Source organism: Rhipicephalus microplus, chromosome 4, assembly GCF_043290135.1.
Source record: "Rhipicephalus microplus isolate Deutch F79 chromosome 4, USDA_Rmic, whole genome shotgun sequence".
NCBI classification, from domain to species: domain Eukaryota; kingdom Metazoa; phylum Arthropoda; class Arachnida; order Ixodida; family Ixodidae; genus Rhipicephalus; species Rhipicephalus microplus.
Genome location: NC_134703.1, coordinates 156600399 through 156621434, shown reverse-complemented (window position 1 = coordinate 156621434; position 21036 = coordinate 156600399). Strand labels below are relative to the sequence as shown.

Sequence of the window (21036 nt, the reverse complement as noted above, 5' to 3'; positions counted from 1 at the left end):
AGATGAGACGGGAACACGTGTACGCCCCTGAAGAGGTTTGGACTGCATCGGAATAGGCAGTTGACGTACAGCCAGCTACAAGTGCGGTCGTCGGTGTCGCGAGTCTCGCGTAGGCGGCGAGCATGGAGTGACCCACGCAACATATTGAGACGGCTGCAATTCCGGGCACCCTCGTCGTCTACCAAGCCGGCGAGACCTTCAGCGACACCCCGTCAACTCCCCTACGTGCACCAAGAGCTGGCCTGGTCCGTATGGAACTTTTTATTGTGACTTTTTTTTAACTGTTAAATTATTTCAACCAGCCTTTTTTTTAATATTTGTAGGGTGCACTGCGTCGCACGTTAAAATTCAAAAGCGCCACCATGAGCATTCTGTAATTATTGCCTTGTATCTCCTTTGATTCATGTCATTAGTTTAACTTTCCGCATATTTGTCTTTAGCCTGTATCTGTTGTAGTGTTTTTAGCACATTTTGTTATATAGCTGTTGTTTCTATCGCGCGTATCAGTTTTTCCTCCTTTGTTATTTTTGTAATCTCCTGCCTTTGCCCCTGTTTCAATTAAATGCTTGTTTATGTGTAATCAAACTCCGTGTCTGCTCTATGAGTGCGTCGGTCAGGCCCACACATCACCACACGTGCAACCCCGCACGGGTCGACCAACCCGCAAATAAATTCGAAATGTGCCACTTCGAGGCCTTTCAGGCGTCGCAGGCCGAAGCGTAAAGTGGAAGCCTGCGAGTCTGCCGCACGTCGATGTTGGATCGGCGAGGCCTCACCCGAAGTGTGTGACAATAATAGACGGTGCTTTCTCATAGAAGTACATACAAACTGAGTGAGGATACTCTAGATGGCGCTTTACCGCTACTTTCCGATCGGCTGCTACGCGGGCTGTGTTTAGGTACGCGGAAAACGACTGCCTCTCTTAGTCTCCTGGATAGTCGTCGTATGTGATGGATCGTTGGTGGGTCATGGACGAAGCAGAGTGGTGGGCCCGTTGAAGACGCTTCCGCTCGGTTTCCTTGGCTCGCGTCTCGTCGATGTTACTTGCGCGCAGTCTTCATTCTTGAACACGATCGGATGCACGGACAAACGGAAACTGAGACGGATGGACGGACGGTCACTTCGCCCACTTATCATCATTCACTCCGTGGATATGCTGTAATTTTTTTTTACTCCTTTCTCTTTCAAACTCATCGTCTACAAAGCTTTTGTCAGAAGTTATACTTAATATGTAGTCTCTGTGTGAGGTCCACCCACTAGTACCGTATTTACTCGATTCTACCGCGCCCCTGATTGTAATGCGCACCCGATTTCCACCGCGAAAAAAAAAAAAAAAAAAACGTAAGACATTGATTGCAACGCGCACCCATTTTTCTCGCTGGCCCGCACGATCACACCACTCGAAAAAACTACTCCTTTCGGGAGCGTCTTCCATTTAAATATGAGGTACGGGCGAAGCTTGTGCCCATCTGACGTGTAACAGAGCATTGCCGTCACTGTAGTTTTACCGTGGACCAATGTCAGCACGCGAACTTGCTTCGCCCCCTTCTCGACGGTTGTGGTGCCAGGCATGTCGAAGTAAGGAGGCGTCTGATCGGCATTCCCGATTTGCCCAAGAAGGTAGCCGTTGTTGCGCCGCAAGTTTAGGACGAACCTCTGAAATCTGTGAAGCTTTTCATCGTACTCCTCCGCAAAACTTTTCGCATATGTATGCTCCCCTTCGGAGGGAAAAGCCTTTCCTCTTCATAAAGTTAGCCAGCACCTGCTCGCTTTAAACTGGCTCCACATTAGACCTTTTTCTAAGACTAATTGCATAGCCCGCACTTGGAGCAGTTCTGTCGTCACGGGCCGCTCTGCCGCTCAAGCACATACTCGCCGAGCAGCTCTTTAATTTGCGGAAACCGACCCTGCTGTGGTCCACTGAAGCCTTTGCGTGAAGCTTTGCTGTCGACAATCTTCTGCGTTTGTTTCCGCCGATCCCGCACGCACGTTTCGGGAACTCCGAACGACCGCCCTGCGGCCCGATTTTCGTCCATTTCTGCACACGCGATGGCTTTTCTTTTAAAAGCGGCATCGTGGTGCACTAGTTTTTGGAGTCGGCCCTTCCACGCCGTCGATGCTAATGCACTACTAGATGACGAACTCCTCAGCACACGTACGAAGTGCCGCACATGGGAAACACATAGGCAGAAATGGCCGACGCGCCATGCCGACGCACGTAGGGGGCGGCCGTTTTGGATTTGCCGATGGCAATAGATTGAACGTATTTTTTTTTCGTACTCGATTACAACGCGCATGCGATTTATGAACTTGCTTAACCGGAAAAAAGGTGCGCGTTAGAGTCGAGTAATTACGGTAAACATATAAATGTGATTGAAGTTGTTCCGAACAGTGCTGCCAGGTTAACCATAAAACTGCAATACTATAAGATGGACTGGGACTTAGGTTGACCTTTCAGCTATGAACTACTTAAAACAGGGGAAAAGAAGTACGTGAAAATTTTGGGTAACAAAAGGTGTCTTTACGCTAAAGCAAATGCAATCTGAAATGTTGCACAGAAGAAATGCCATTTATCTCTTTGATTACCTTGGAAAAATTGGCCACATTTTGTTGCTTTTACTAATTATTTTTATTATGAATAATATTACACTTACACTGTAATATAATATGGCAATATAAGCTAATTGATTGTACTTTTCAGTGGTATTATACTTAAAAAAACTAATATTAGGATATTCAGTCGATCTCCTCTATTAAGGACACTGTAGAAAATAAATGGGTATAAGAGACATCACCTGTATTGAAATAGGGGTTGATTAGGAAATGCATATGTGGTGCTCTGCCTATGTGAGACACGTTATGTAAGAGACAAGAACTGCTCCTTAGAGCATGTGCCTTATAAAAGGGTTCGACTGTTAAATGCAAGAATATTTATGAAGTCAGTAGTATTTATTGAACATTGTAAAGAACATTTCTAGTGTGCTGCCAACATGAAAGAAAAAAAAATAATCTGAGTTATACTTGTTTGCTCAATAGCTTTTTATGCAAGAGGAGAGTTTGAGGGATCTGGCTCAAAAGGCATTTGAGTTACTGGTTTGTTTTTGTCTGTAAAGTGAAAACTGCATTATGCCATCAGGTTACATTAGGTTAGAAGCTGTGCTGAAATGGCCTTTGTCAATCACATCACTGAGTTTATTTTTAATGTAACACAAAAGATGAGGCATAATAGTAATATCTTGGGCTATACATGCGAAAATTTTGACCCATCTGGGGTTCTTCTAACATGCACCAACATCCTGTGGCCAGGGGCAAGATGGCTGCACATATTCTACGTTTTTAATACGAGTCCATTTCTCTGCTCCGAGATGGTCTAAAGGCATGAAAATTGCAATTGTTGGTCCGAACAGCTACAAAACAGCCTCAAAAGCAAGAATTTTGAAGTAACAATTGGTTTTTACCAAGAGCACCAGCTATACCAAGCAAACGAGACGACATTTACAAGAAAAGCGCCCATGGTCGTGGCACAGTATAATCTCCTCCAGGGCTGTTGTAAATAAGCGTGACCTTTCCCCCCCTCCTAGAAAATGGGCTACTATGCCCTGAGTGTGCTGCTTCTACTTGCTAGGCTGTGTGTTGTGGCTGTAGGCCAGTGTGCTCAGATTTGGGTGCACATTAAAGAACCCCAGGTGGTCGAAATTTCCGGAGCCCTCCACTACAGCATCTCTCATAATCATATGGTGGTTTTGGGACGTTAAACCCCACATATTAATCAAATCAATCAATGTGTGTTGTGGTGCTGTCACTTAGCGACAACTATTGGGGGGGGGGGGGGGGGGGCATGCGCAGAGGGTTTCTGTCAGGTTGTTTGTTGCACATAGCGTGTACCTTTGGTCGCTGCTCTGTGTGGTCAATTAAGTGCGTTTGCCGTGGCAGAGTCAGTACTGCTTTACCTTATGCTGTTCATGGTGAGAAGGGTACATGTTGAGTAATTGCAGTGATAACTAGCTTCCTGCAACTGATGCATCTCTGCAACGCTCCGTCATTTTTGCTCATGTAGCAGCAGAATGGTGTGAAGCATGTTTTTTGTCGCCTCCTGATAAAAGTAAGCAGTATGCTTACAGCGGTGCTACTCTTGCAGTAGCATACACACACTTTTAACAAGATATTCAGTGCAGTGAGGTTTCTTGGGTTTCTTGGTGTCCTCTTTGCACTCTTGAAGGCGGTCCCACACAAGGTGGCCGTGAACGGCAGTGAAGCACGCTTTTGTTGTCGCCTGTTGAAAGTGTGCCGTCGACTTGACACTACGCCAACTGTGCTGCCGGGCAGGTAGCTGAATGCACTTATTGCAATGTTCTCCTGACAAAGATTACCACATAGCTACAGGAAGCTCTGGGGAAGTTTGAAAACCTGAATGAGTAGACATAAAAAAACAAACAAACAAACCAGTAATCTGCTAAATCATATCACTGATCTTGTCTGCCAAGTGGTGTAGTGGCTACTGTGCTTGGCTAACGACCCTAAGGTCGTGGGTTCGGTCCCGGTCACGGCAGTCACATTTCAGTGGAGGCGAAATGCTAGAAGACTGTGTGCTCTGCGATCATTGCACGCCAAAGAACACCACATTGTCGAAATCTATAGAGCCCCACATTACGGGGTCCCTCGGAACCGTATCGTGGTTTTGAGGTGTTATACTGCAGGTATTCTTATCACTGATGTTAAACAAGGACCCATTGCTTTGTTGCTATCATTCTTGTGCAATCACATTTTCATTATTGAGAAGTGTGATGTGGTTTGGCCTTTTTCTTTCTTCAAATAGTTGGGAAGTAAACCTAGTTAGGAGAACCTTCTTCTTTAGTTCTTATGTCGTTGATTTTCTTGGGCTAGACATCTAGGTGACGTGGTATGTCAAGAGGTAGTGTAGTTGATACCTGGCTATAGATTGCTAAAAAAATACTCTCTCCAAAGGCTGTTTCAGTGTAATGTGTATTCGGTTCTGAATAAAATAAATACTTATCCCCCTCCCTAGTTGCTTCAAATTTGTTTGTTGAAGCTCTGAAAATGGCGTATTGAATGTCGCCAACTGCTCTAAGTGAAAGTTATGCTACAAAATAAAAATTTTATTGCTCCAATAACTGTTCTTAATTCAGTCACAGATGTCTCACCCCTTGCTCTAGCTACGCCATTTCATTTCTTGCTGCCATCTGCACTTTATTTTATGCGTGATCCGGCCGACATAAACAAGGAAGTAGGCACACATCATTTGCACAGTAGTCATAAACCTATACGAGAATTTCGGTTCATGGAAGTGAGTAATATTGAGGCTTAATTATTTTGCAACCGAAAGAAAGAAAGAAAACGTGCCTAAATTTCATTAAAAAGGTTTCAGTCACTTTGTTGAGCCTTTGTTTTCTCTGTGAAGAATAGTACCATATTTACAATTTGATGGGGTTTGTTCATTTCACCTATCGCATGGAAAAAGGGGACTCGTAGGTGGCTTCGCTTTATAGTAATAGTACAAATAAAAGCAGCAATAGAATGAGCACAGAGGCAGAAATGTCCCAACATGAACAAGTATGGTCATCTAGCGTCGACAAATGCAAGTATGACGAGTATAGTCTTCACTGGTTTCGTGTGGGACCAGATTTAGTGGATGACACAGTGGCCATCAGTCATTGTGTTGGAAAATCTCGTAAAAGCTACAGTTTTCATGTGATCTAACCTCTTCTTCAAATGATCCTAACTTCTGATATAGGACCGGTTCATGTTAATAATAATTGTTTAGGGGGTTTTACGTGAGAAAGGAAACATGAGTGTTGCCATTTGATTGAATTTCCTAAACTTGTGAGTTGACATTGTTGTTTTTTTGTCTCTTGTTTTTGTTTTACAGAGGGAGTACTACACCATTCTACTTAAATATTGGGTGAACAATGCAATCGAGGAACTTCACAGCATTGAAGGTTTGTTAAATCATAATTTGAATTGTCCAGAGGTCTTGGAATGTCTACGCTAGGGTCACTATCACATTGTGTAAGCTTGTGTGACTATATCACATTTTCACACAATCTGTGACTGGTACTTGTCGGTGTATTGTAAGATTTTGTTAATTGTAATCGTCAGGGAGCCCCAAACGACTTCTCTGCCTTCAATTTTTCCGTATTAGGGTGCAGCAGTTATGTGAGAAAACTGGTGAACAGTGGTGGTTTTGAATAAACCCATGTTTGCACAGGCAACTTCTGTTGCGCGTAATGGAGATTTCGTTCAGTTGCCAAAATTTATGGTGACCATTCTTAGAGTATGGGCGTGCACACGTGCATGCAGCTATTACAAGTTTGTCTGGCCACTTTTTAGACAAGGCTTCCTTTGTGGTGAATTTGATATCTTTGTTTACTGAAACTTGTATGCTGTCCCCGTCGATTCAGATATGTTGGTCAGTATTAACATCTGTCATCTGTCACTGGCATCAAGTCGTTGGTGAAGTATAATTAGCTGGATGGCAGATTTTGTTCCTTGCTCAAGTCGGTGTGAGGAAAGGGTTAGGGTTGAGAGCAGAAAACATGTTTATCAACTCACAGTGATGTACAGAATAATACAAACATGACAGGAAGGACCAGAAAACTATGGCATGCAATTTGTGTCAATAGTGGTACTGAAAGAAATGTTAAGAGCAGTTAATAATGTGGATATAAAATTAGGACAGGATGCACACTGCTTCTGCCTAACATTGTGCACAGGTCAATTGATAATGGCTGACAAGCACAATGTCCAATGGGACACAGAGTTGGGAGTACAGTAGAATCTCGGTGATACAAATTCGAAGTGAGCACGCAAAATATTCGTATCATCCCAAATTCGTATGACCCAAAAACCAGTTAAAGCTGATCATGAAGATGAACAAAACTTTATCGGGGTCAACTACTTCTTGCTCAAAAAAGTCCATGATGTTCTTTTGAGCTTTTCTGCCTTCACCTCCTCTTAAAAAAAGGCTGCGGCTTCCTCACTCATGCTGCTGGGGCTTAAAGCGCGTTCACACTTGGCATCAATGGGAGGGAAAGCGGCAAAATGTATTGGGAATTCATCCACTTCACCGTTTAAGCCGCAGGAAAAACATGCCACGAAGTCCACATGAAAAGAATCAGTCACTTAGGAGAATTCAAGCGAAAACACCAGAGTGGCCGCGGAACCACGTCCGCCTCCGCCAAAAATTGCTCACATTTGTTTTGCCTACCGCCGCCGCCTTCGCTGCTTGAGATTTCCTTCCACTTTACTCATTTCCTGAGCATCGAAATCATACCGAGTTCTAGTTATGCATGCAAAGCAATGAAAAAAAAAACAGCTTACACATATACAAACGTTGTTTCGGGAAATACCCCAACGGAAACGACACAAGCAGACGCACCGGCAGCAGCGGCGATAGATTCATTCGGCCGTACAAAAGCAAGGCACCTTAGGGCATGTCGACTCGCTGCTGCTGCACCTTCTTCTACTGCCAGTGTCTGCAGCGATCGTAATCTAAACGGTTATGGCCTTGTCAGGGATGTGAGCTTTTGTTGTGCTGTGCGGGTAGTTCGCGATTGCACCGATGCGAGCCAACGCCGACGCCTTTACTGCCATGTTGAATTTGACACTGGTTATTTACATTACGTGGTTTCAGAGCTAGTGCATCCAGTGTTGCCCAAGCCGTGAAGCAAATAGGCAATCTGCTATCGCGTGGCGGATGGTCTCGGGCTGATTTTTTCGTGCCAACCTCGCAGCATAGTTTACCAGCAGCCACTTAGGTGGCGTAGAGAGGAAAATTTTCATGAGTTTTGCTATGTTCACTCCCTTCGTGGTGCGGTGTGAGCGAGCCTTTCTCCCACAGACAAGCCGTGTTGCGCTGTTCGCATGCAGCTGTGAATCGTGCGTTCATATCATTCGTTGTGGCTGGGGAAACCGTTCGTATAACACCGAATTATGGAGTATTTTATATAATTTAGTCCATCCTAAGAAACCTTCAAATTCGTATCATCCCAAAATTGACACCAATCGTTATCGTATCATCGAGATTCTACTGTGTAGATAACCTACAGTAGCAAGTCCATACACTGTGAAGTTGCCAGCCATGCTCGGCCAAGGAAGAGTGTTGAGTTTTTTTGAGATGGATGTATTTGCTGTGGCGGTATTCATAAGTGTCTAGGTGCAATGTCTTTTCCTTAAGCAGCTTAGCCATATTTGAGAGGAATTATCCTTGGTCACAACCATATGTTTGTTCTCCTCTGGGAGCTGGCGAGTCAGAGTTCAGAGAAAATACGCCCAGGCAACACTGGATGGCCCTAATGATAGACTGTTCCTGGACCAATTTTTAGATCCTAAAATTGAGACTAGACCGCCTAGCAGAGCTGTGGTCTGGGCATAGGTTATTATTTCGGTAGTTCCTCGGAGGAGGGAACTGAAGGTTAGGTGACAATCCAATTGAGCTCACCAAATCACCTCGAGCCCTAACAATCCTGGCTATGCCACATTTAATTGGTGGGCAGGGGGAGGGGGGAGATAAAATTGAGTCTTTTTTCCAAGCCGTCATCTGAAGAGATTGCACACTTACATATGCACCGCACAAAAACAAGCACAGTTGTGATCGTAGCCGGCTTCCATTAAATTGTCCATCGAAAAGCTCCTGTACAACAGCGGCAGTGACTGGACAATAACACATTCACCAACATTTCAGATACACCTCTCACATGCAACTCATGGTATGCAGAATCTAATTCACCAAAGAAATATAAGCAATAACCTTGTCTTTCGTATGAGGGTGGACGTGTGAACACGGACGCAGCAAAAGAAAATGAGATGACGCAAATGCTACTTTTTTTTTCATTGTCTCCCTGTTTGGGTGCCCATGCTGATTTCTAATTAACGCTGACTAACCAGGTTAACTTTTTGGCATTATAACCTTCACTCCGTCTTTACAAAGTAAGGATGCTCCTCAAATCTGACAAAATCTTCTAGGTGTCCATTTATGTTGAGGCGGCTTCTAGTGAACAAAATCTGATCATTCGTTTTGGATCTCTTTTCTCTGTTTTCATCACTCAGCAACATCTGCTAAATGGCACTTAATGAAATTAATATTTTCTTGGACCCCCCAGGCACACGAGTGCCTGACAATAACGTTTTGTGGCCACTCTCTGCTCTTTCAACATTGCAGTGGCTCTTAACCAGCATGTCACTGAATTGGAAAATTCATTTTCGTCACAACTGTCAGTAGTATTGCACATGTATGCCATTTAAAATGAAGTTCAAAGAAGTGTTTTTCAGACTACTTTACTATTCAGTTGTATATCTTCCAGAGGAACTACAGAAGTTCTACTGTGTACAGTAAACTCTCACTAAACGAAACCTGAAGGGACCGGGAAAAAATGTTCCATTTAACAGGAGTTTCGTTTACCGAGAGGTGAACATAAATGCAGAACACAAGCCTGAAACCAAGCATTGCAGAGGCAATGCATAGTTCCGTTTTAGCAGTACAGTAGACTCCTTTTAAACGAAATCTGAAGGGACCAGGAAAATGGGACTCTCTCGCTGGATTTCGTGCCGACCGGTTGTGCCCCCCCCCGATCTCCGACGACAGCGCAGCTCTGGCTGACTGGGCTCACCTTACACCATCTCCTGATGCCGACAAGAGCTCTCGCCGAGTGATACCTCGTCCTCGGACTCCTGCGACCATGTCCTTCTTTCCTACGTTCTCGTTATTTCCGTTGTTCGCTGTCCCTGCGCCTCACTCTCTCCTTCCTCTCTCTCTATCTCTTTACCTTTTAATCCTATCCTTTTAATCCTATCCTTTTAATCCCTCCTTTACCCCCACCCCTCGTGAGCTACTGGTGACGTGTCCTCCCCTTGAGAGAAAGTTTCAAGGCTCATTTTGTCTTCTTGTCATTTTAAGGGGAGACGCGGGTCGAAAAGTCGCGGTTTTCTGGAAAATTTTTGCTTTTTTTTTTCGGCTGTATTGGCATCCTTGGACTATAATCTATTACTTCTGAAAATATCAAGCTGAAATTCGCACGAGAAATTATCAAAAAATGCTTCCAAGTGGGCAGCGGTGACGCACGAAAGTCGCGAAAAACGGCGAAGTTCGCGTCATCCTGTCGCGAAAACGACGCGTTGGCCGCCATTTGCAATCGTGCACGCATGCTGCGAAGACCGTATCCTTCATAATCCACTAGTAGCCAGTCTCGTGCCTTCATGCAGAATAAACAAAAAACGAGAAAAACAACGCGTACGTCACGCGTTTTGAATATCGCGACACACAGCGCGAGGCCGCCATTGGACGGCGGTGCGCTCCACGCTCCTCCCCCTCCTATCTCTCCGGCAAAAGAGCGAAGCCTCGGACGTCGCGATCGAGTTTTCTGCGTTTCTCTGCATTTTTGCGTCATGGCAAGCCCGAAGAAGTGCAGTTCAGATAATCGAAAGTTCAGAACTCGCCACAAGTATCGAGGGAAACGGCGTCGGACGCTTCGCAAAGCGACAGCGAACGACGATGTCGCCCCCCGACCAACGCCCCGACGCTCCGACTTCGGATAGGCCTAACACCGTCACCGAACCCTGCGACAGTGGTTGTGAAATAGCCGCTGCCGTGGAATTCGTCAGTGCATCCCAAATGAAGATTGGATTCTTCGAGAGTGAACGTAGACCGGTAGATGCTGCTACTGCGAACATGCCGCTTTGCGAAATCGATGCGCTGACGGCACTTGTGGCGGGTGCGCAATGCCCAACCTGCCGCGAACGGAAGCTCGGCGTGCGAGAGGCAGCTGGAAAGCGCAAAGGACTTTCGGCATTCCTCGAACTGTGCTGTCAAAATTCTGATTGCCCTGAATCTGCACTTTCGTTCACGCACACGTCGAGACGTACTGCTTCGGCCGGGGACCAAGGAACGAGCGCTCGTTTTGACAGCGGCAGCTCGCGTGACAGCTTTGCTGTAAACGTGAAGGCAGTTCTGGCAGCACGCGCTATAGGCGCAGGCCACGACCAACTTTCACGATTTTGTGCGATTCTCGGTCTTCCAAGCCCGATGCATCACAAGACATTCAACGGCATTTGCAAGAAGCTCCATGGTGCGGTGATGACGGCAGTGAGCAAAAACTTGCACCAGGCACGAAACATCACGAAGGACGCAGTCGGCGGCAGAGATGTGCCAGTCATGTTTGATGGCACCTGGCAGAAAAGAGGTCATAAAAGCCACAATGGAGTGGGCACAGTCGTGTCCCTGGACACGGGGCTCTGCCTCGATTTTGAAGTTCCTTCGAACTACTGCCATGCTTGCAGTATACACAGGGACCTTGGGGAGGATGAAGAGATATGGCGAGCTTTTCATCTTCCAGTTTGCCAAAAAAACGCTGACTGTTCATCCCATGCAATGGAACCTGTGGCAGCTGTCAATATATGGCAGAGGACCTTGTCTTATGAAACTCCACTGCGATTCACCAGCTTCCTAAGTGATGGTGACAGCAAGGCCTACACTGCAGTCTGCGAGGCAAATGTATACTGTGACACCCCCATTGACAAAGAAGAGTGCACGAACCACGTTGCAAAGCGCTTGGGAACTGCCCTACGGAAATTGGCAACGCTACTGCCACGAGGCGAAAAACTGAAAGATGCGACAATAATAAAACTACAAACATATTACAAGATCGCCATCACGAGCAACAAGGACAGTGTCCGAAATATGTACACTGCCATATAGGTATCGTATTTTCATTGCTGCTCCAGTGATGGTGCCAGTAGCCACAACTTTTGCCCCGCGGGACCAAATTCGTGGTGCAAGCACAAACGTGCGGAAGCACTAGGGGAGCCTGCACCACGCCACACGCCACTGTTGACGAAGGCTCAAGGATTGGCAATTATGCCTATCTACAAGCGCCTTACAGAGGAGAAACTCCTTATTCGGTGCCTTCATGGCAAGACACAGAATGCAGCCGAATCGCTGAACAGCAAGATATGACTGCTATGTCCAAAAACAAAGTTCGCCTCCAGAACAATTGTGGAGACAGCCACCGCTCTTGCTGTACCCTGGTACAACAAAGGCCACAGGGGCTTTGAAGAAGTGCTCGAAGGCATTGGAATTTTCCCCTCACAAGATCTGGCCACACATGGTGACCACTGTGACGTCATGCGCATCAGGAAGATGAACCTGAAGCAAACTGCAGAAGCGAGGGCACACCGTCGCAACACAGCGAAGAGAGCTCGTGTTGAGGACACTGACCGCAAGAGCCGTGAAGGACCAAGCTATGGTGCAGGGGACTTCTAGACACTTGCAGTGCATTCAAGGCAAGGTACTTTTCATTGTGCCCCAATTCGATGCAAAAAGAACGATTTCCTAATAAATGCCAACTTTGCGAACTTTCAAACTTGTTTTTCTCATTTTCATTTTTTCTGACAGTTTCACGTTTTCCGGGCAGCCTTTTAGAAACTTATATTCATTGTATAGTAACGAAACTTGGCACGCATATTCTTCAACACATGCAGAATGCAAATATCTACTCTAATTTGCAATGCCTACCAGCATTAGTTGTGAAAATATTAGCTTATTGTTTCAAGGGAGATTGAAAATAATAAGTCATTCAATACAATTTTTTTTTTCTTGGTTCCATTATTTCTGTGACATATCTATATAGATATTTGCACTTTTCAATCTACCAAGAGTCAAATAAGATCAGACACAGTGCTTTTACTGAAAGTTTAGTACATAAAAGAGTGCCCGCAAAAAATGTAACTTTTTGCTATTGTGTATGGCATAACTCAATAATTATAGCAGCTACACAAAAAATGATTGCATATTTGAGATCTGTATGAAAAACTATACTAATAACAAACTTTTCAAGTCTCTATTACTAGAAATAAAAAAAAAAAAACTTTTTCGAGGAGCGTCTCCCCTTAAATTACTCCCCCCCCCCCCCCCCCCACACGAAAATGTGTGTAGCGACGAGAGAAGAGAGACGTGAGATGACGTCGAGGGCGGCCGATGGGGCCGTGCCGATCTCGCCACTTTATTACTGGCCTGAAGCGGAGCCACGTCGGCTACCAGCGTCCGCCACGCCAGGCGTGTCAGCTCGTTCTAATTCTCGCGCAGCTCAAGCTAGCATCTGCTGCGCGAGAGGCGCGGCGCGGTGATTGAGAAAATGATGATGATGATCATGCACTACAGGGCTCCCCCCCTAGCACTTTGCGCGATTTGAAGTGTATATGACAAAGAAAGAGAAAGAGATATGTACATGAACGACAATCTGCAAGGTGTCCGTTTAGGAAGTCCAGTTTGTCAACGTGTAGTGACCAAAGGGAGCCAGTGGGTCTCTGGTGGGCGACACTGGGAGTTGCGCACAGGACGAAGAAGTAAGCGTTCCGAAACTGTGTTTGCACACAAGTGGGTGACAGGATGACCAGCTGGGGCTAGCTGGGAGCGCACAGGGTGTCGCGAGTGAGCATTGCAGGTAATAAAGATGCGTTCAGGGTGAGGTGACGACGGGTGCACAAAAGCCGATTTGGCCCCTGCGCGCGAAGCAATTAGAAGTGGCGTAGTGAAGTCCTGCAGACCACCCATCGACAAGCAATGGCCTTGACGGTGCCCTCGCGGGCGTGCACAGCACTGGTGCCGATGTCGGTACGCAGGTGTCGTGACGTGAGTGGCATCTGAATATGAGTGGATCTGACCACCCATGCTGGCAGTGAGCAAGTAGGATTGTACACGCCGGGCAGAGGTGAATGACGCATGCGGCCCGTAAAAGGGTGTGCCCACAGTCCAGTCACACGCCAGCTCGCCCACGGCTTCCGTCAAGAACTCAGCAGGAGGCGTGTCACGGGATCCAGCAGGCATGGACTCCAGAGGAGGCTCAGTGGGCGTACCCTGACCTGGCGAATCACCCTCAGTAGTCGGCGCACGTCGGTTCGTGCGCAGGTCGGTATGGAAGATGGGTGCCCGCATGCCAGGCGTGAGATGTGCGGTCTGCTGTGACATAGGCAGATCAGGCACGTCGTCCTCAGGAGCGTCGGTCAGAGTCGCAACATCTCGGAAGTCTGGCCGTGGTTGACAGCCCTTGGCTTCAACCTCGCCCGCGAGAGACCGCGAGGGCGAGGATGGTTGCTGCCGGCCAGACACGCAGATTACCGAGGTGAGTGGAGAGGCACCCCCGGACATCGTTGACACTGAAGCCCTCGCGACCGGGGGGTGAACAGCAGGCGTGACGATTTCCGCAGTCGTTGTAGACGCCAGGGCGCTCGATGACGCCGCCATCGCAGAACCCGACGTGTCAGCCGTGCCGTGAGCCATGGAGGTCGGCTGAGACGAGCCGGTGGTAAGCATGCCTGCAGCGTCGTCGGCCGAGGACGATGAAAACACAAATCTCGTGGCTGACTGGTTGCATTCAGCCCAAATGTCGACAACCTTGGCGGATGGGCAGTCGAGCGCAGGACACGCGTCGCCAGTGGCCAGACGAGAGGTTAAGTCTCGTTTATCGGACGTTGTTGAAGACGAAAGCTTCGAGGTAGGGAAGTCAACAACGGGCGAAAGGTCACCTGTGCCAGACTTCGATGCGGGCGGCCAGGTGGTCGTCATGGACTCCGGTGGGGCCACGGTGTCGCGTGCCGTCGCTCTCATAGAAAACATGGAGGTAGCAAGCATGCCAGAAGTACCATCGGCCGCGGACCTCGAAAAAACGCACCCCGTAGTGGAGAGGTCGTCGGCAGCAGGAACGACCTCAAGAACCTCGTCGGATCTGTGACCGGGTGCGAAACTCACCGCGCCAGCGGCCGGATCCAAGGCGGAGGGAGACGTTGTCGGGGAAGCTAGGTCCTGGTCAGTGAAGACTTTTGGGCCGGAGGGTACCGCACGCTGCGACGCGGACGAAACCTGTAAGTCGCGGGTGAACGGCAGCGGGTGGTAGGTGAGGCCATGTCTGGCAAGCACCGCCGAGCAGAGGTCATCGTAAGGCTGCTGGCTGGAGGTTGAAGTGCCAGAGAGATGGCGCAACTCTACCGGAAGGGCATCGAGAAGAATGGCGTGCATCAGCAGCTGGTCCGTGATGCCATTAACCGCAAGAACGGCGTCGAGCTGCATAAACCATACCTTGGGGTAGGTCGATTGGAACGGCGGCACTGGCGGGCAGAGTTGCGGGAACATGGCAGCGGGCCGCTCGGCGAAGGGCGTGTTCTCCGGGTCACCAATGTAGCGACGAGAGAAGAGAGACGTGAGATGACGTCGAGGGCGGCCGATGGGGCCGTGCCGATCTCGCCACTTTATTACTGGCCTGAAGCGGAGCCACGTCGGCTACCAGCGTCCGCCACGCCAGGCGTGTCAGCTCGTTCTAATTCTCGCGCAGCTCAAGCTAGCATCTGCTGCGCGAGAGGCGCGGCGCGGTGATTGAGAAAATGATGATGATGATCATGCACTACATGTGTTTCCTTTAAAAGGAGTTTCGTTTACTGAGAGATAAATAGGGGTATAATATTCAATTGTTCCATTTAGGCAGCAATTTCATTTAAGAGAGTTTCGTTTAATAGGAGCCTACTGTTGTTCCGGTTAACAGATTTCCGTTTACTGAGAATCTACTGTATACTTTGAACACGAAGACAAATCTTTCTGCTAGTGCCTATTTGCCCTTCTTTGTATGCCCTATTCAAGTGACCAATTTGGGCGTCAAGACTATCTTCTTCGTACCTCCACTTTAAGATTGGGGCTTGGGTCACTCTAAATCAGAGTTTTACGCAACGTCTTATAACTCATCAATTACCTTTAATCAACTACATTGTCTTGTAATTTTGCAGTATAATTAATTGTTTTTAAACTGTAATGTTTTGGGTAATTTATTTGCATATTTTTGTAATTTATAACCAGTAATAATTAGCTTTAATTAACTAATGTTTTTCAAAATTTAAGTTCAAACCAGTCTTCTGCAGCAGTTCTCACTCCGAAAATTGTGGGACCACTTTGCAGGGACACCTCCGTCCTGTCAGACGGGAAAAGAGCTTTCTTTATTTTTACCTTAATTGGCCTCGCCAGCAATGCCTTGCATGATTGCCGGCAACAGCAACGCACGACAGCACGACACTTCGTAGTGTACGTGGTCACTAGCGTCGATGCACTGCACAACTGCGAGCTTGTGTACAAACTGTTCCTAAGTTAAAATAGTACTGCCCTTCCATTCAGTGCACACATATAGTGTACAGTGTAGCAGTCCTCTTGTTGAGGAAACGGGCAAGAATCAGCCACGACAAATCTCAAAAATAACTCCTGTTTAAAGTACACAATGTGTAACACTATACCACAAAAAACACTTTAAACCTCCCAGCCTTCACGTAAGCCTAGAACCTTCTCTCTACCATGCAAGCCACAAATTTGTTGCAGTTTAAACTTGTGTTATTGTGTAACGGCAATAAAATTTTGAAGGAATGGAATGCACAAGTAATTACTTTCAAATGTGTAAATGCTCAGTTACTTTTCTGGGTTTAATTGATTGCTGTAATCAACTGCTCTTTGAAGGAAGTGTATGCAATTGTAATCTGTTACTTAGTTTCTTTAACGTGTTCAGGTGTAGTCTAAACATTGCTGGGTTTTTCGAAACAAACTATTGAGCCAAGGAGAAATGATTGGCACATGAAATCACAGCCTTAGAGTGTAATAGAGTGTAATCCTTTTCACATTGTATAGATTGCAGCAGGTTGTATAGTCTCTGAGCTTTCAGATCTCTTTATTTTAGCATTCATCATCTTAAATTCACACTGCTTGAATTGTTCATTACCTGCTCGCTTTCATTCTCAGAGGAGAAGCCCATCCTTCAGTACATGGCCAAAATGAAGGCACAGGGAAGGCCAACGCACGAGACATCGACGCAGCAACAGCCAAAGAAGGTGCGACAGTATTTTTAATTAGTCCTTTTCATATTTGCACAAAACATGCTTGCCTGCCAAGTCTCCAGGATATCCATACATCGCAGATGCTTCTGCTGTCATACGAAGATATGCAGCTGGTGCAGTATACCTGAAGAAAATGACAATGGCTTTGATAACCATGTACGCAAGGACATCTTTGTTTGCATCATGATACAAATTGTAATAGGTGTGTGCAGATATCAGTTTCGAATTCCAATGATATAGTACTAAATCGAGTAGTTCTACTTGGCATTTGGCTTCATAGTGTTTGTTTTTATAATTTCGAAATGAAATATTTGTGTTTTTGTGGATGTTCTACTTATGAATAGGTGGTTTCACAGAATAGTGGCCAGTTAGTGCAGCAAAACAATCTTTTCAAGCATTTATATCATACACTAAAGATAATGAGCTCATTTGAAAAGGTGGCTTCACTGCGTTACTTGACTGCTATGCTGTGAAAGTTTATTAATAGAAAATTTTTATTGCCACGAAGCCACACAAGGCTAAGTGTGTAGATTAATTGCATTCCGATTGATATGTATATACTTCTTAAATTTAAATGCATGTAGACGGTCTAATATAGGTTAAGTGTAGAAAATTTTAAAACGCAACGTATGTTGCTGCTTCTAACTACTTTAAGCTTACTGCACGTGTTCAATAGGCAACGACCTGTGTATTTTGATTGAAAAAAAAAAAAAAAAATGGGACGCCATGCAAAACAGGAATAAAAAAAGAGAACCACAACACAGTTGCACACTCGCATTTGTATGGTTTCTGTCACCTGAATACAGAATGACTTTCAAATCACAAAAAAAAAAAAAAATCGTGAAGGCACATGTGTTTAACTGAAAAAAAGGGCGGGGGGGGGGGACATAATTTAAAAGGCGGGGCCTTTTGGGAACCAGAAAATATCAAATAGGAGTACTCCTTCTTTAGATGGAGAAATAGATAGGTGGCTGACGCATCGGTGCCTACATCTTTGTTGATGCGGGGATCAATGCTTTGAAACTGCTAAGTAGTACAGCTTCGGGCTAAAATTCTCAGGAGAGCCACTAAAAGAGAAAGGACTTTGCAGTTTTTACACTTAAGGCTGATTGCCGAAGATAACCATGTGTGTTGGTTGTGATTTCCATGCTCCAAGAAGGCAGGAGTATTGTAAAGATTCGGATCACCGTTTCTTGTTTATGCACAGTGATCAAGCACAAAGGTTATATATTGCGTGTTTTCATCAGATGGTCATGCACAAGGTAGCCCAAAAGTTATTAAAGAGTGTAAAATGAGATTGAAAGGGCACAAAAAAGTAAATAGGAAAGACAGTTAAAAATGCAGTGTTACTCTCTACATACCTATAATGTCTCATAGGTTTAAAAATGCTATGTTTTCGATGTAAAAGTGTGTTTTGAAACTCCAATTCGATGTAACGACGTACAGTGAAACTTCAATAATTTGAACTCTGTTATTTCAAAATTCCGCGAAATTTGAAGTATTTCGGAAGTCCCATATTTTGCATGAAATTTTGAGTGGATAATTTGAAATGGTGGTCATCACAAGTCCGGTTGCTTCAAAAACCTTGGATTCAGTGTGCCAATTTCCGATCGCGATTTCGCCGTGAATCCGGGGAAACGACAGCCTTTAAGAGCCCCTAGGCAATGTACTTTAGCGATGCCAATGAGTGGTGGTTGAAGCACCTCTGCCTCGCTACTGAGGAAAACAAGATGTGCTTCACTGCAATACAGCAATGACGTGCGGGCAGCATGTTGCATGTTTGTCACAACGTCGGCGCGTCACGATTTATCCATCTTTTGGGGGAATTTAAAAGAAATAATATAGGTGTCTTGAGAAATCCGCGGTGTATGTGAACCTCCTAGTGCCGGTTGCTCTAGCAATTTGCGCACTTGCACTGCTGACAGAGTTCTTGCCTGCATACGTTTGCCTTTCAGCGAGTCAATCAGTTTTGCACGCAGCTTGCAAAGCATTTCTACTTCGGCTTCAGCATTCTCCTGGCAAGAGAAGTTGCCCGCGGCTATGTCCACCGCCGACACCACAGAACACCTATATACTAGGTGTTAAGGGGGGACGCGGCCCTTGAAAACCGAAAAATCGCGAGAAAGTCGGTTTTTGAAAAACCACATTTTTGGTTTGTATGTCTCATAAACTACCTATTCTGTAATTATCAGCACCTAATTCAACTGCAAAGTGCAAAAAAAAAATACTATTTTCGAGGCCGCTGCGGCGTCCAAAACAGGCGCAAATCCCGAAATCAAACCAAACTTCGCACGCGCGCCATTCCCGGACTATGCGGTCGTCCCGTGCCATCTTGGTGTTGTTTTGACCGTGAATTCTTTTTCTCTCGTTCGCCGCCTTGCAAAATGGCGTCGGCAGCACAGTTGAGACGCTATTGGCGTTTTCCCGCGATGCGATGCGGAGCGCTGATTGGCTAGAGCAGCGCATTCATATCTCGCGGGAGAAAGCGTGCCCGCCATTGGCTGCTGTGCAGCAGCGGGGCGGTCGCTCCTCTCGATGGCGCGTCCAGCGCGCTCACTTCGTTGTTGCTCTCTGCTCCGTCCGCCTCGACAGACGTCTGCTTACGAGCCGCTCTTCGCCTTGTGCTATCTTTTCGATCATTTTCTCTCATTTTTTTTTCTTTTTGCACTAGTTCTGTGCCTTTCGTCTTTGTTGTTGCGGGCGATGCCGGCAACGAAGCCGAAGTCAGTGCGGAAGTCCGGTGCGCGGAGGCGCGCTATGCGGCTTGTACGATCATCGAAATTCCGCTATTCTGCTGCGGGTGCCGACTGCGTAGACGCTTGCAGCGACGGAACTGTGTTGTCGGCTGTCGCCAGTCGAGAATCCGACACATCGAGTGTGGCTGGAGCCGCAAATGCACCGAGTGTTTTTCCGAGATCGCCGGGCTCGACACGTGCTCCGAATCGATGCCATCCAGTGTGACACCGAGTGCTTCTGATATCGCCGGACCCAGCGCTTCGTCTGAATCGGTGCCGCCATCGAGCGTGAGTGGACCGTCACTTCATCTGCGGACGCGTTTCCTAACGAAGGAAGAAATCGATGCGAATGCGAAACGTCGTGACGCCGTTCGCGCTGAACTCGAGTCTACGCCGGCGACGCAGAAGAAATTTCAACTGATGCAGCCGGCTCTTGCACCTGCAGTGACAAGTGAGGGCGAACATTTTTCGCTCGTTCAAATGAACATCTTTAACGTCGTGCTCAGCCGCACAGTGTGCAAAGAATGTTTGAAAGGTGCTATGACTGTCCGAGAGAGCACCAAGTTTGGACTTGCAACAAAACTTGAAGTCGTGTGTGCCTCTTGTGGCACCGTCGATAAATTATGTACATCACCCCTCAAAAAGGACACGCAGGCCTTCGATGTAAATGTCCGCGCATAATGGCTATAAAGCAAATAGGCAAGGGGCAAACAGCTGTTAATGACTTTTGGGCTCCCATGAACGTCTCTTACAGAGGTCTTCACCACAAGACGTTTCAAAAGCACTTGAAAGAGACGTTCAGGAAGCCAGAGGCCACCGCTTTGGAGAAGTTTTATGCTGATTCTGCCACAGCAGTGATCAAAACATATAAAGAAATGGATCCCAGCTTCTGCAAGGACATCACCGTAGTGTACGATGGCACATGGCATAAGCGGGGTCACACATAACACATCGGAGTGGGATCGGTAATTGACTTCTTTACAGGTCTCGTCTTGGATGCTGTAGTTCTTTCAAACCACTGCCTTCGATGCCAAACAGGGCCCAAACCTGGAGATGCAGCATACGAAAGCTGGCAGAAGCACCACATTTGCCAGAAAAACACAGACGCAAAATCGGGAAGCATGGAAGTGGAGGCAGGCTTGACTCTCTTTGGGCGGTCTGTATCCAAGCATGGCCTGCGGTACACCACTCTTGTGTCCGACGGAGACAGCCGTACCTTCGCTGCCCTCACAGAAGAGAATGTGTACGGGCTAGTGCCAATTGTAAAAGAAGAATGTCTGAACCATGTTCAGAAAAGGATTGGAAGTGCTCTTCGAAACATTGTGCAGAAAAGTGATAAGCCACTGAGTGGGAAGGGGAAGCTGACTAAAGCCCTCATTGAAAAACTGACAGGATATTATGGTTGGGCCCTGAGAAACAGTTCAACTGA

General features: G+C 46.6%; 1 protein-coding gene across 1 annotated transcript in view; it reads left to right on the top strand.

Annotated features, from left to right (window-relative positions):
- Nucleotides 1-21036, top strand: part of Tap42 (immunoglobulin binding protein Tap42) — a 98432-nt gene that overhangs the window by 28332 nt on the left and 49064 nt on the right. Inside the window, exons 6-7 of the mRNA XM_037423543.2 lie at nucleotides 5888-5957; nucleotides 16778-16866. Coding sequence (XP_037279440.2) covers nucleotides 5888-5957; nucleotides 16778-16866 — 159 coding nt within the window. The remainder of the gene's footprint in view (nucleotides 1-5887; nucleotides 5958-16777; nucleotides 16867-21036) is intronic.